General features: G+C 37.7%; 1 protein-coding gene across 6 annotated transcripts in view; it reads right to left on the bottom strand.

Moving 5' to 3' along the window:
• Positions 1-521: 521 nt before the first annotated feature.
• gria3a (glutamate receptor, ionotropic, AMPA 3a) overlaps positions 522-13,390 on the bottom strand; it is a 66,895-nt gene continuing 54,026 nt past the window's right edge. Inside the window, exons 13-16 of one of the 6 annotated variants that reach the window (XM_071460259.1) lie at positions 10,755-11,002; positions 4,090-4,204; positions 2,636-2,884; positions 522-2,024 (exon numbers count right to left, since the gene is read on the bottom strand). In XM_071460259.1, coding sequence (XP_071316360.1) covers positions 2,639-2,884; positions 4,090-4,204; positions 10,755-11,002 — 609 coding nt within the window. In that variant the 3' untranslated portion in view covers positions 522-2,024; positions 2,636-2,638. Of the gene's footprint in view, positions 2,025-2,635; positions 4,205-9,894; positions 10,010-10,754; positions 11,003-13,390 lie in introns of those variants that run through there. The other 5 variants (XM_071460258.1, XR_011684851.1, XM_071460261.1 and 2 more) reach the window with 5 other exon arrangements.

Genomic DNA, 13,390 nt, shown 5'->3' with positions numbered 1-13,390 from the left:
TGTTATTTATGGATATCAGATTCTAAATCCACCTCTGTGTTAACTTGTCAAAATGGGAACTGCTGTTCTTTGTACAACAGATTTCCTTTACCTTCCAGATGTGCTAAAACAATATAATATATAATTCAGCAAATACAGACAACAAGGTTTCCTATACTACATTTTTTTTTTGGGTTCAAATGGATATCTGTCAGTTTTATCTAAATGTTCTGCTTATAAATTCAGCTCAACTAACTAAATTCAAATAACTGTCACAGAAGTTTGGTACGGTTTGTACCAGAAAACAAGTTATTAATGTAAAATATTTTCTGAAATGACCAGGAAATTGTAGGACCTGTAAAATAAGAAAAACTGACACTTTTTTCCTAACATATGGAAGCCTAACTCTAACCCTTTTAACTGAATGAATGAAAAAAATGAATCCTCAACAAAATAGCTTCGGTTGTCTTATTCAACATTTACACTGGCAGTTTATGTATGTTACTGATTTTTACATGAAAAAAAGATGTAAGTCCAAAAGATGAATATAAACCTGCTTTTATTAAGGAAATGTAATAAAATCCTTTGTACATGACCTCTCCACAGAGGTTCATTGTGTCCACACATGCAACTCTCATGGCTGAGGTACTGATACAAATGAACTGGAAAAACTAAAACCAAACTGGATCAAATGTCGTCATCGGACGCTAACTAAACCAGGGTCCATTTGGATTTGCAGTTTGGTAAAACTATCACCAAATTCACATGCACTTTATCTGGGGAGAAAAGGATGAGAAAGTCTGATATACTAAACAAACGTAGGCGTACATGGTTTGTAGCATTTTTAGGTTTTTCCTTCAGTTTATAAAAAGTTCACTTATACAAACAGACAAATGTTTCATTCATAGCTCTTTCCTCAATGTACAGTTCACCAGCTCACCTTCTGCATAATGCATAGACACAGAAAGCTTATCACAACCAAAGAAGCTATGGTGTGTTTTCATTTACCAAAAAATGTTGAGATTCACAGCTGCAGATACTGCATTTACATGAGAACAGCTTCTAAGTGTGTACAAAGTGTAAACCATAAGCTCAGTTAAACCATTTGAATATGCCGTTACATAAAAAGGGGTCACCTTCCTAGTCTCTAAAGGATTTATAATTCTTTTGAATTCAACAGTATGGCACTAAGTGATTAAAAGCGGACCTCATTTCAATAAAAATGGTCTTGTTTCAAAATTGTGGCAGTTGAAACAAATGCAGTCTCCGGTGGATGATTTAAAACAAGCATCTAATTGAATACAGAGTCAGTTGTACATGATGACCATCAGGCTTTGAAAGTAACACCACCTAAGCAGTTTCAGATGACCACTAGTTTCATATTACTGATATTTTCTGAGTAAAAACTGGGGTACAATGTTGTCAGGTGTATTGATACTTAGCCTTATTGATTGATGCTTGTCCTAAATATTATGACACTGAAAATAGTCTTATAGTAAAACAAGAAAATGACTTTACTTCACTAAATATAACATTTATCCAACTTAAGATTTCACCACAAAAATATGTCTGTAAAGGATTCCAATGACTTAATAAGTACTCCAGGATGTTTCGATTGCAAATCATGGCTTTTTTTTTTTTCTTCTTCAAAATAGAAAACAACTGAAATTACAACAGTTCATCTATTTGTCATTTGAAGCAATGTTTTCCCCTAGTTCCACAGATTTATTTTTTGTTGTTGTTGTTGTTGTTTGTTTTCAAGTGAATTAAATTTTAATTGCATTGCCATGACGCCGAAATGCTCCATAAGGCACTACAAGAGGCAAATCCCATGTTTCCAGAAGCAAAAGTCCTGTTGCGTCATTGCCCTCTGTTAGTGTGATGGGTCTCACAACCCAGAATGAGCACTTGTTGACTTGTAGGCTTGTGTCCAAGCTGATGAGAAAGAAGGCTGTTGCCTCCAGGATGCCAGCCTCGGGGTGTCGGGGTCACACAGAGTGGCTGTTTCCATCGGGTTGCACCAGTGGGATTGACACATTTCATGTCTGAAAAGCCAAGAGATGAGCAAAGGGTAAGAATCTATTACAGAAAACAAACCCTCCAGCTACCGTATTTCTACCTGGTTTAACTCAACAACACAAGTTCCCCTGCTGCCTTAGGAAGGAGACGGAACTGAAATTCAGTTGAATAATTAGTTCAAGGTGAGTTGTGAAAACACAAAACCAGCTGAGTTGTGTTGGTTGAACTTGATGAATCAAGTTCAATGAATTAAAGGAATTAAGTTCAATCAGCGTTTAACCACAGTCACATACATTTGCTTCATTTTAAAGATTATGAAAAGAAACAATTATGACCATTATGTATGTTTTACTCAAGCAAGTTTGATTTAACTCCAACAATGCATGCTGGGAACTCTGTGAATACTGTAGATGACTTAATTAGATAAACTCTCTCTTGGCAATTCATGCATTCAATTCATGATTTCAAAACGAACGATGTCAAGTCAGAAAACTAGACATTTTAAGGTGAATTAACTTGAAATGAATAAAACATTTATACTTACATTAAGTTAAAATACTACCACAAACTAAAACACTCGTTGAAAACTAACACTGGAGTATGGAGGTAAGTATGGAAGCAACAAGAGAAGACGTACCCCTTAGATTTTAACACTCTCTGTCCCATACACGTTGTAGCCTTCACGGTACGTGGCAAAATTCTGGGTGTTTGCCGGAGGGGCTGGCTTAAAGTTTTGGGCGTTCTTTGCCAGCTTCAGTCTTTTGGTTTCTTGTCGTGACTTATAGCAGAACTCTATCAAAGCCACGGTCATAGCCAGGCCAAGCCCTCCTACCAGAATATAGAAGACTCCTGCCACGTTGCTCAAGCTTAATGCACTTGTCTTGTCCTGGGGGAGGTAAAGACCACCATTAAGACTTTTTTAAATGGCACTCTGAGGCTGACCTCAAACAACATGTACTGTATACCCACACCAACATAAATCCTACATATACATTCTGCTGCACTATGACTGAACAGAAACTCTGAGGAGGTTGCTAAGTCTGTCTACAAAACCCTCTGAGGTTTAGCTGCTTAATTAATTTAACCTATAAGTGAGATAAATTAGAACAACTTAAATGTGTCTAATTCCTCCTCTGACATTATCTCTAAAGAGCTGAGAAGGTGAATGTAGAGAACTGCTATCTATCCTGCTTCATGGTCTCTTTACGAGACCACCTCTAAAGGAAGGCGGTCGTGGTCGTACAGGTCTACAGATTAAACCCTCAATTCACTAGCATACTGTAGCTGCTCAACTTCAACACACTGCATTTGTACAATCAAAGTGGCAAGCTGTGGAAGGCGAATTGAACCATTTTGCTGCTATTAAAAGCCAAACAGTAATATTGAAATTCATTTATGTGAGTTTTACCATTTGCATTCTAACCCTGGGGGATATTTTTGTCAGCCTTAAGGCAGTAAATTCTACTTTTCATAACTAAAAAGTCAGTTAACTGGTTTCTAAACTTACTGAAAGGAATTTAAAAAAGTTCCCTACTCTGACACTCCATCTACGAGACATGACTATTAAATACCATTTGACCACTTTGTGCTCAGATGGTATTTAAAGGTCAGTTTGGACTTGGTCAGAATAAGGATGCCTTTGGGAAACTAGCTGGTCATGTCAGCGTTAATACGCACTGTTTGCATACAAATGAATAAGAACACCAATAAACTAAATTTCAATAGAGGTTTGGACGACAAAATAGCAGTATAATGGTTTCAATTCTATGATTCAACTTTTTAAAAATTTTATGGTATGAATAAAAAATAGTGTGCAATCATGCTGCAATTTTACAAATCTTGAATAGTTCACACACAGTAGTAATGAATTCATGTTAATGTAATGAATCATGATCAGAGTGTGTATAAATTAGACTATGTGTAAAGCAAATTTAGTTTTTAATGTTTTTTATGTGTTAGTCTGAGGGCAAACAAGCAACTACATCAGATATATCATGTCATGATTTACATGTATGCTTTAGATGTTTGCATATGAACAGTTAGGTCAAAATGCATTTTGCAATCAGTATAAAAAGACCTGCAGCGACTGACCTTACTTCCAGAGTCCTTGGTTCCACATTCACCCTTATCGTACCACCATTTGTTTTTCAGCTTGTCTAAGATGCCTTGTTCACTGAGTTTCAATACTGCAAGGTTTACAGGAGTTCTTCACGTGGGAAATAACATAAATAACATTTTATTATGTTATTTTATGTTATTCAACTTTTTAAACTACTTTATACTGTGCAAAGCGATAGAGTAGGGTCCTGGCCAACACATCACAGATAGCAAGCAACACTACAGTATATGTGAATATAAATAATATGACCTTTCATAATCCATGACTACCCTAGCATGCCAGACCCCAGCTATATCGCTTTGAGTAATCGGCACACACTGATCACAAGAAGAGGAAAGATTTGAACTTGCAGAATAAAGCAGCTGCTGCATAGCTTTCACAGAATGAAAGAAAACAGAGGCAGTAATTGCTGAGGGCACATTTTTTCGCTATGGGCAGCCTTTTTGATGTTTAGCAAGGTGGATCTAACAGGAACCCTTTCTTGACTAACAGACAAAACACAGCAGTCCAATTTCATCAACAGCTATTACAGGCTAATGTCTCACAAAATCACCCCTTTAAATCACAACAAGTGATGTAACCCCCCCCACACACACACACTGAAACATGTTTTTTGTACAAACCATGAAGGCAAAAAAATGCAAATTTAGGTCCTGCTTCAAAATTTCAAAAGAAAATTTCACACATTATCTAAGATTATTTTACTTATCAACAGTAAGCTAAGAAGAGGTCGAGAGAATTTGGTTGAAAGAGTCTCTAAAGACACTTTCTGAACCAAATGCGTGATGATGAGATTTTTTTTTTTTTTTTTGGGGGGGGCGGGGTTGTTTTGCAAGACATTACGCTCAATTTCCTTGACCGCCTGATTTCCAGGCTGATTTCCTTTCAGAAAAAATATCAGTGTTTGTAATCCAACATCATCAAATATATTGCATTCACCACTGTGTTCTTTGTATGTCAAATCGAATACAAATCATGTTTTCTGCTTACTTACACAAAAAAGTCAATAAATAAAATAAAAACAAGTCATGCATGATGTTAAGTGAATGATCTGCTGTCCTGTTCTCCAGTTAGAGCTCTGTGAAAGGCACAGCTGTGATGATTTTCTTTGTTTGTTTTACCTCACAATGAGAAGAAAGAAGCTTTCAAGTGAGTTTTGTTTTTTTTTTTTTGGATCCATTTGGAAGCAATACCTAAAAACTGGTAACTTTTTATAATAGTTCTATTTGAGCACCTTGCATTCATCACTGTATAAAAAACGTTTTTGTAGATAGTTATTGAGGAGTATCTAGTGACTCATGTCTTGGTTTCAAGGGTTTTTATGTCCCTGTGACACCTGCTGTGTGTTCAGACAAGGCTCTGCGCTTCAGTTCAGCAGGGTGACAAACAGATAAAGTGAAGAGGCCTTCAAACCAAAGATTTAGATTCAAGGCTGTTTGGCTACATTAATCAATTCAGTGTCATATTTACATTTATTCATGTGCTGTGATTTCCTCAGTGTAATAACCTTTTGTCATCTAGCCACATAATGTTGATGGTAGGGTGATCTACTCCAGTGACTGGCTTTTATTGTATGTATACAAACACATATTGTTCTTATATTATTTTTATTAAGCATTTCCCTAACCTTGCTGCAACAACCTGCTGGTCATCAGATAAAGACCCTCAGATACACCACCAGGTGGTGGCCATGGACTTAAATAATATACTGAAGCGCACTGTACAGGATCACAGTTTAGAAACATTAAAACCTTCTCCTGTAACTCTTCTCGTCATCAAACTGAGATAAAAGCAGAATGTGATCCATATTCTCTGCATAGAAATAGATATATATCGATAGCTGCAAGGACAAGTTTGTTGTTTGGTTACACATTGTATCTAATAATCAAAGAGCATAGAGCTAAATAACTGTCATCATCATCCCTGCTGAAGCCTTTAAGAGAACTCATGACGGAGGCAGACATGGCTGAAGGGCTGTTTTTAACTTCAGAAGTGAAACACATCATTTCTGTTTCCCTTCCACTGCTCGTAGCGGCTTGGGTTTGTAATTACTTTGTTCCAGACATAAAATTGTAGCAGTTAAGTATTTTTGCTCTGTTGCCTGTTGCAGTTTGGTCTGTGTTGGTGAACAACTCCGCCTGTCACTCACTGTTCAAACAGAAAACACTGTGAGCTTCCCACTCCTCTGATGTAAGCAGTCGGCTCACAGCTCGACAGAGTTTGCCCAAACAGAGAAAATACGTGACGTCTCAGACCTGGCTTCACTCACACTCACAAACAACCGAGAGCAGGTCTGCAACAAACAAATTAATGCAACAACCTACAATAACAATATTGTGCTGCCAAGTGCGGTTACACATTGAGTTTCTGGATCACCATTTTTCAAACAGACACATAATGTCACCAAATGTAGAGAGCAAAAGCAAGTCATTTATGAGTTGTAGTAACACTGAAAGAGAAGTGTTTGGTGAATTAAGGTCCACAGCTTAGACCCACTCACCAAATCTACAATATCCGCTGATGTATCTGTCAAGAAAATTTACTTTAACTTTCTGTTTGCACTTTAATTTAAAATGTCCTATTTTGCATTTATACGCAGCGCATGAACATTTAATAAATGTTTTATAACTAACTATGATGTAGTTGCACACAGCTGTAATGACATTTGTAAGTCTTTAACTATATGAGTGTGCACAGGAAGCGTTACAGTTGTTGACAAATACATTAATAAACACAATCAATTAAATGTTTATGTACTGCTTATTATTTATATAAACTAAATTATAAAAGAATATAAAAATAACATTTAATTAAATGTTAATTTTACATACAAACACTTTCAAATTGTAAATATAATTTCAATATATTTCATATAATTTCTTTTCGTGGTTTATAGTTATACTAAAAAGTCTTTGTGTTTCTTTTTCTCTTTTACTCTTATTGGTGCACACCAGCCTCAAGAGTATTTCACATGTATTTTACTGCACATATTGTATGAGCATGTGAAAAATCAAACCTTTAAATCTTGAATCTCTTCAATTGTAACCCATTTCCGTGCCTCCCTGTTTGCCTAAATCTTTAAAATGTAAAATTAACTGCACAATATCATGTGAAAATCAGTTCTTTTCAGCAAAAGGCTCTCTCTCCTCCTGACTCAGTGCTCCCCATCCACTCACAGCTCACTTCTCCAGGTGTAACTCTAATCCTGAAAAATGTGTTAACAACCAACACACTGTATACTGTGGTTCACATCAGCAATCAAGGCCTGTCTGTTCTGTCAGTTTCACCTCTTCCCCAGTCTGATGATCTGAAGGCTTATTGATTATCCTTCCAGTTGATCAATCAGAGTTTGTTCAAAACTGGGACTATTTGATAATGATGTGTCTGTGTATAATATTCTGAAATGCCTTGATTCTCTCGAGGACTGAAGCTACTCAGAGGGTAAACAAATTAAATTTCTCACATTACAGACTCATTTTGAAAACGGTAAACAAAGAGTCTGAATCCAACCCTCTTATTAGGTACAGGAGGTGGACAGAATACCATGAACACCTGTGCAGACTGTTAGAAAGCAATACAACAGCCAGTGCTATCAATCTTATATTTGTGAAGCTTGATAATTCATAATGTTCCGTTTTTTTTAATTATATGTGTCAAGGAGGTGCCGTACTATTACCTTACATCTTATCAGACTTCACAAAGATAGTATTTATTGTTGTATTGGATTTAACACATTGCACAGATGTTTCTATTATTGTGTCCACCCCCTGTAGCTGTTTTGAGCTGTTTTGGACAAATTACCCTCTGGTCCCTCTGATTTAAGTCATATCAGAACTTCACCCTTCAGTCTGTCTGCAAAACAGGAAAACAGGCTCTAAAAACAGTCACGACCACACAAAATAACTCACAACACATGTACAGCACTGACTCACATGGCCAAATCAAGACATAAATCACATTATGTATGATGTCAAATGAAACAAACATCACACAGTAGAAACATAGATTACCCACAACGATGTGAATATTTTATATCATCCAGCTTTGATTAATAAAAAATACCTGTAAACATGTCAGGATGTGTGACTTTAACGCTCGGGGGTTTTGTTTGGTTTCAGTGAGCATGACTGAATATAAAAACATTAAAATATCTCGACTGATTTCTACATATATGTTCCAAATTAAAACTTTTCAGCCCAATGATGACATTTCCTTGATTTGAAGTTATGCCGTGAATGTCATATTTTCTCAGTGGTAGTTACATACAATATATTTGCATATTTCATTGTTAGATTACCCACACATGCATTTCTGAAAGTGAAATAAGGAGAAAGAAATATGGCAGTCAGATGTGATAGTGTTACACTGATCATTTACTCTTTTTCTAACCGAGGGGGTCGAGGCAAATTGCCAGCGAGAGGAGACGGCTTCTTTGTGTTATCCCACTGGTAGTATCCATATTCTGCTCACTCAGAAATGAATGACTACAGTTAATAACAGCAAAGTTTGCTTTGTCTCTTCTCTCACAATGTGCCAGGAGTGCTGTGGTCATGAGGCAAGCTGAAGAGCAGAGGCAGAGATGGATTCACAGTAGGGCTTTTACTGTGCCCTGGCATCTGAAACACAAGATCAGGGGCCTCATTTACGGAAAGGTTGTACAACAGATTTGATTGAAGAGAAATCCTCATCAGTGTCAGTTTTTCATAGACTGATCTGGAGAAAGGCCCCAGCTCTTCTGCAGGGCTGAGCCTGACGTGCACAGCTCTAAAATAGTGAGGATACATTATGCTGGAAACATGTGCACAGTATGAAAAGGCTCTTTGTCTTTAATTTAATTAATCTTCTTTGATTTAACTTCACATTTAAAGCAAAACTATGCAACTTCTTTTGTAATACAAGTAAACACCAGAAAACAATGTGTGCCATTTTCCTGTTATTATCTAATCTCTGTTATCTCAGTTATATCTAACTAACTGCTGCTGCTTTGCGAAAGTTGCAATTCAATTCAATTATTCAAATCAAATCCTCTTGTACAAATGGAGCCCCTGGTCATATCTTACACTCTACTACTGCAGGGTTTACCAGGTCAGGGTGGCCATGGAAAGACTTTGACTGGCCTTGGATCAAGACCAACCAAAGGTTTCTGTCAGTCTTACGCTGGATTTCGGTGAGAGGATGTTGGACAAAAAAGTTTGGACCGTTAGTTGTCACTCTGTCATTAGAATTCTCACGTTTGCCTGTGATGCTTAGTCCCCTCAAGACAACGCTGTTTCCTGTGCCTAGCGCCCAGGCGTCTGATTGGAGAGTGCATACATCGTTCAACTCAGAGATACTGATAATCTGAAATCAGATTAGATCTGCAAATTTATCCTTCTGGCAGTATTTTGAAAGTCACGTATGAAGATACAAAGCTTTCGTGTTGGCCTGTAGATATAAAAACCAGAGGGAAAGCTTGTTTCTGTCTTTCATAACCACAGACCAAGAACACAGAAACAACTACTCTGTCACAAGCACAATATTAAACTCCTAATGTTCAGTTTTCTCATCTTCTCTGGCACTAATTCTGCACTTATCTCACATTATTGGGCTTTTTTCTCCTCCATTAGCCAAGTAAAGGGTTCCCAGTTGATCACATTTGCATCATAAAAATGGAAAAACAAACATATCCATCAGTAACCTAGTAACTTGTATTTGGACTCAAAGACTACAGTCAGTGACGACAGCCTTGCCGATTACTCTGTTCTAGGATACCCGACTTTGGTGACATTGAGGCTGACCTTAGAGTCACCTCCCCCGCTGCCGCACTCTCCCTTGTCGTACCACCATTTGTTTTTCAATTTGTCCAAGAGGCCTTGCTCATTCAGTTTTAACACTGCCAGGTTAACAGCATTTCTTGAAACGATAAAACATAACTTGTAAGAAAATGAACAGGTCCGTGAGAAATCTAATATAGAATATTAGTAAAAAATAGTGATAAATATCAATGGTTCATAAGGGGAGCACGGAAGGGACAAATTGGTAAAGAATTTCACTGGTGTGGAAGGGTAAGAAGCATTTTTACAGCAAAGAAAATGTTAAATATTAGAGAGGTGGCATGGAGGGTTACATTGCTTGTAACTGAAGTGTGCGGGATGGGGACATTCTGTCATTGCTGAATTAGAAATAAGAACATCCAGCATGCAGCTTAACATTCATCACAACTGACAGACCAGCATTTTAACTAGCAAATTAATTAAAGAAATCTTTCAGTGTTGGATTAGAAGCAATGCAAAAGGGCACCACAGAAACCAGGAGAGAGGAGAGGTTGGAGGTGAAAGAGCAAAACAAACAAGGTTGGGGAAAGGTGACGGTGCACATCAGCATTCAAATGGATTTACTGCATGTGACTAGTATACCAATAACCTTAAGAGAAAGAAGAAAGTAACAAAGACACAAACCAGATATACATAGGACAGAACAGAAAATGGCTGAACATGTTGATTCAATTCAAATAACTCATAATACTGTTCACTCATTGATGCACTTGGAAAAAAAAGAAGAATTAAGGGGTGAGGAAGAAGAGAATGACAAAAGGAGACATCAGGGTAGGTGGAATACTATAACAACATGGAGGATATTGTTATATTATCCCACCCACCTTAATGCAGAGCCTTTGGGTGTGGCCACACCATAGCCCTTAGAGTCGAGGTTGCCGCCAACTTTCATGGTGTCGCATGGCTTCCGCTGCTCTATGTACTCGTTCATAGTGGATTCGAGAAGGAAGGCGAACTTGCCCTTCGACTTTCGTACCCGGGAAACCCCGTCTGGTGTTGTCTTGGCAAACACTGAGGGTTCTGCTGATTTCATGTATGACCACATTTTCTCATAAACTGCTATTTTGGAGCGCTGCATTTGAGGACACAGAGAGAAGACAGAAACAGTTTAGTTATGTACTTCATAAAACATAAACAACATTCACAATGAGCCGCTGTGGGTTTGACTTAAAGAATTAGTTAGACATTTTGAAAAATGTGGCTTAGTGGCTGTCTCATCCAGAGTTACATGAGAAGATCGATACCACTCAGTGGGATAAGCATGGAGGAGGTGACCAGCATAACTTAGGGACTGTATGAAAATTACTCAAGTGAGGAGGGGGGGTGATCCCTCCAAGAGTTACAAATATTTACTTCAGACAAGCTAACATAATCAACTCCCTGCTCTACCACAATACTTAATGCACAGACAGGCAAGTGGTATCAGTCTCCTCGACTAACACTCAGCAGGAAAGCAACTAAGCCAATTTTTCGAAATTTCTAACTATTCCTTTAAAGAAACTCTGAATCACGCAGGTAAAAAACTGCTGCTGCCGCTGTGCTTCATGGCCACGCCCCGATCAGTGAAGTGACAGCAGGCGATTTCAGTCATTACAGCAGCTGCTGTGACATCACTGAAGTGCAATATGCTTGAACATGGCAGCACATAGAGGGCAGTGCACTGACAGTTTTCTGCCTCTTGTAATTCAGAGTGGATTTACCCTTTAAATGCAAACAGTGCAGCAGAGGTAGTGGGCCTTTTGCCAGCAGCCTGAAGTCTGACAATCTGGCAGCTCAGCAGAAGCAAACTGCCGACCATGTTTGGTATCAATATTAACAGACAGCCCTGACCTCCTCTTCCTCCTCCTCCTCCTCCTCCTCCTCCTCAGTGTGTGTTCCTATCAGCAGGTTACAGCTGGATTCACAGCCATCATGGTTTGATTTTTTTTTTCAATCAAATCGATCCTTTTACGGCTCAATATTATCAGTACACTTGATTTGACTTTGGTGCATTTATAACAACCTGTTGTGCAGCCTGATGCTACAACAGCTTGAAAATATGTAGCAACTGAAGACACAAATATTGCACTGTAGGTTCTGAATATTTAAGCGCACAGACTTCACTTACACTCCTCCATGTAAAGTGGAGTCTGTCTCTTTTTTATACCAGTAGCCTACAGTAGACTAATCATTTACATTAGATATTATTGAAGGAACTTTTAGAGGTTATGTCAGGACTTTATGGTGACAGGTTGTTAACTGAGTCACTTAGATGTTTGTCTTTTTTATATTTCAGTACATTGATATATCTATTTTGGGCTAAATCTATACAAAATAAGATTTGAAAGATTATTATTGCTTAATATGTTACACATTGTACATGTCATATATGTATTTTGGTAAATGGTGGTGAAATATACTAAACAACAAAAAGAAATGGGTGGAGAGTTCAACAAATTGTTCTAATAATTATTTTAATTAATTAATTAATAATTATGTATTATCTTTTTGTATATAATTTCTCAGTCATATTAGTAAAGCAAGTCTTTCTAGTCAATATTGTGTTACTGAATATGAAAATATAATATGATGTTGTGTTTGTCTGTCTTGGATTTTAACATATTGGCACCAAATGAACACAATGACTTAAGTTTAGGTTTCACTAATACATGTTTTCCCTTAGAACTAATGTGTTTTGTAAATGCATAAAAATCACTCATACATACAGATTTACGATTGCATCAGTCCACCTGGACCTTTCAGCATCTTCTATCAAACAGCAAAACACTATCTGTTGGTTCTTGTTATTGTACTTTGGTGCCTGATTATCTTCCCGTATCTTTCTGACATCTGACTTTCTTGTTTGACGTTTGACGTTTGACGTTCTCCTTTGAGTACATATTGTATCTTTTTTAAAAGTAGCAGACAAATTGACAAACTGTCTTCATTATTCTGGTCACTGTATCCAAATGACCCCTGCAATCACGGAAAATAAGAACTACTGGCTAATTATTCTCCCGTTTCCTGTAATTTGGTGTGTTACTATCATAAACTAATTTAGTCCAAAAGTAGACTGAAGTCATGAGTGATCCGATGCTCATTATTTCTGTTCTAACATGGTCAAATATCCATGAATCCACATGATATTTGGCCAAATACCAATTCAAATAGTTTTGTTGATTGTTGTTTGACTGTGTGTACAGTTGGTTTTGTAATGTCACAGTCTTTAACACATCTGACCCGCTCACTCTGGGACTGACAGCTTCACCTCTGTGGCGTAGCCAGCTGCCAGCTGGAGCAGCTACAGACATGCACAGCACAGCCCTGCTCTGACACTCAGTACGCTGCTAAAAATGGCCAGCAAGAGGCTGATCGCCGGCCACCGGGGAGCAGGAGTACACAGCTGTCTACAATAGAGGGGCAAAATAGAGAAGCTGCGTTAAACTGGGCTAACGTGACCTTGCACTCTGACCTTGGAGAA

Source organism: Trachinotus anak, unplaced genomic scaffold, assembly GCF_046630095.1.
Source record: "Trachinotus anak isolate AG129_WGS33_773 ecotype Australia unplaced genomic scaffold, CSIRO_AGI_Tana_v1 ptg000024l, whole genome shotgun sequence".
NCBI classification, from domain to species: domain Eukaryota; kingdom Metazoa; phylum Chordata; class Actinopteri; order Carangiformes; family Carangidae; genus Trachinotus; species Trachinotus anak.
The sequence above is the reverse complement of the archived record's forward strand: the minus strand, read 5'-3'. Positions and strand labels throughout refer to the sequence as shown.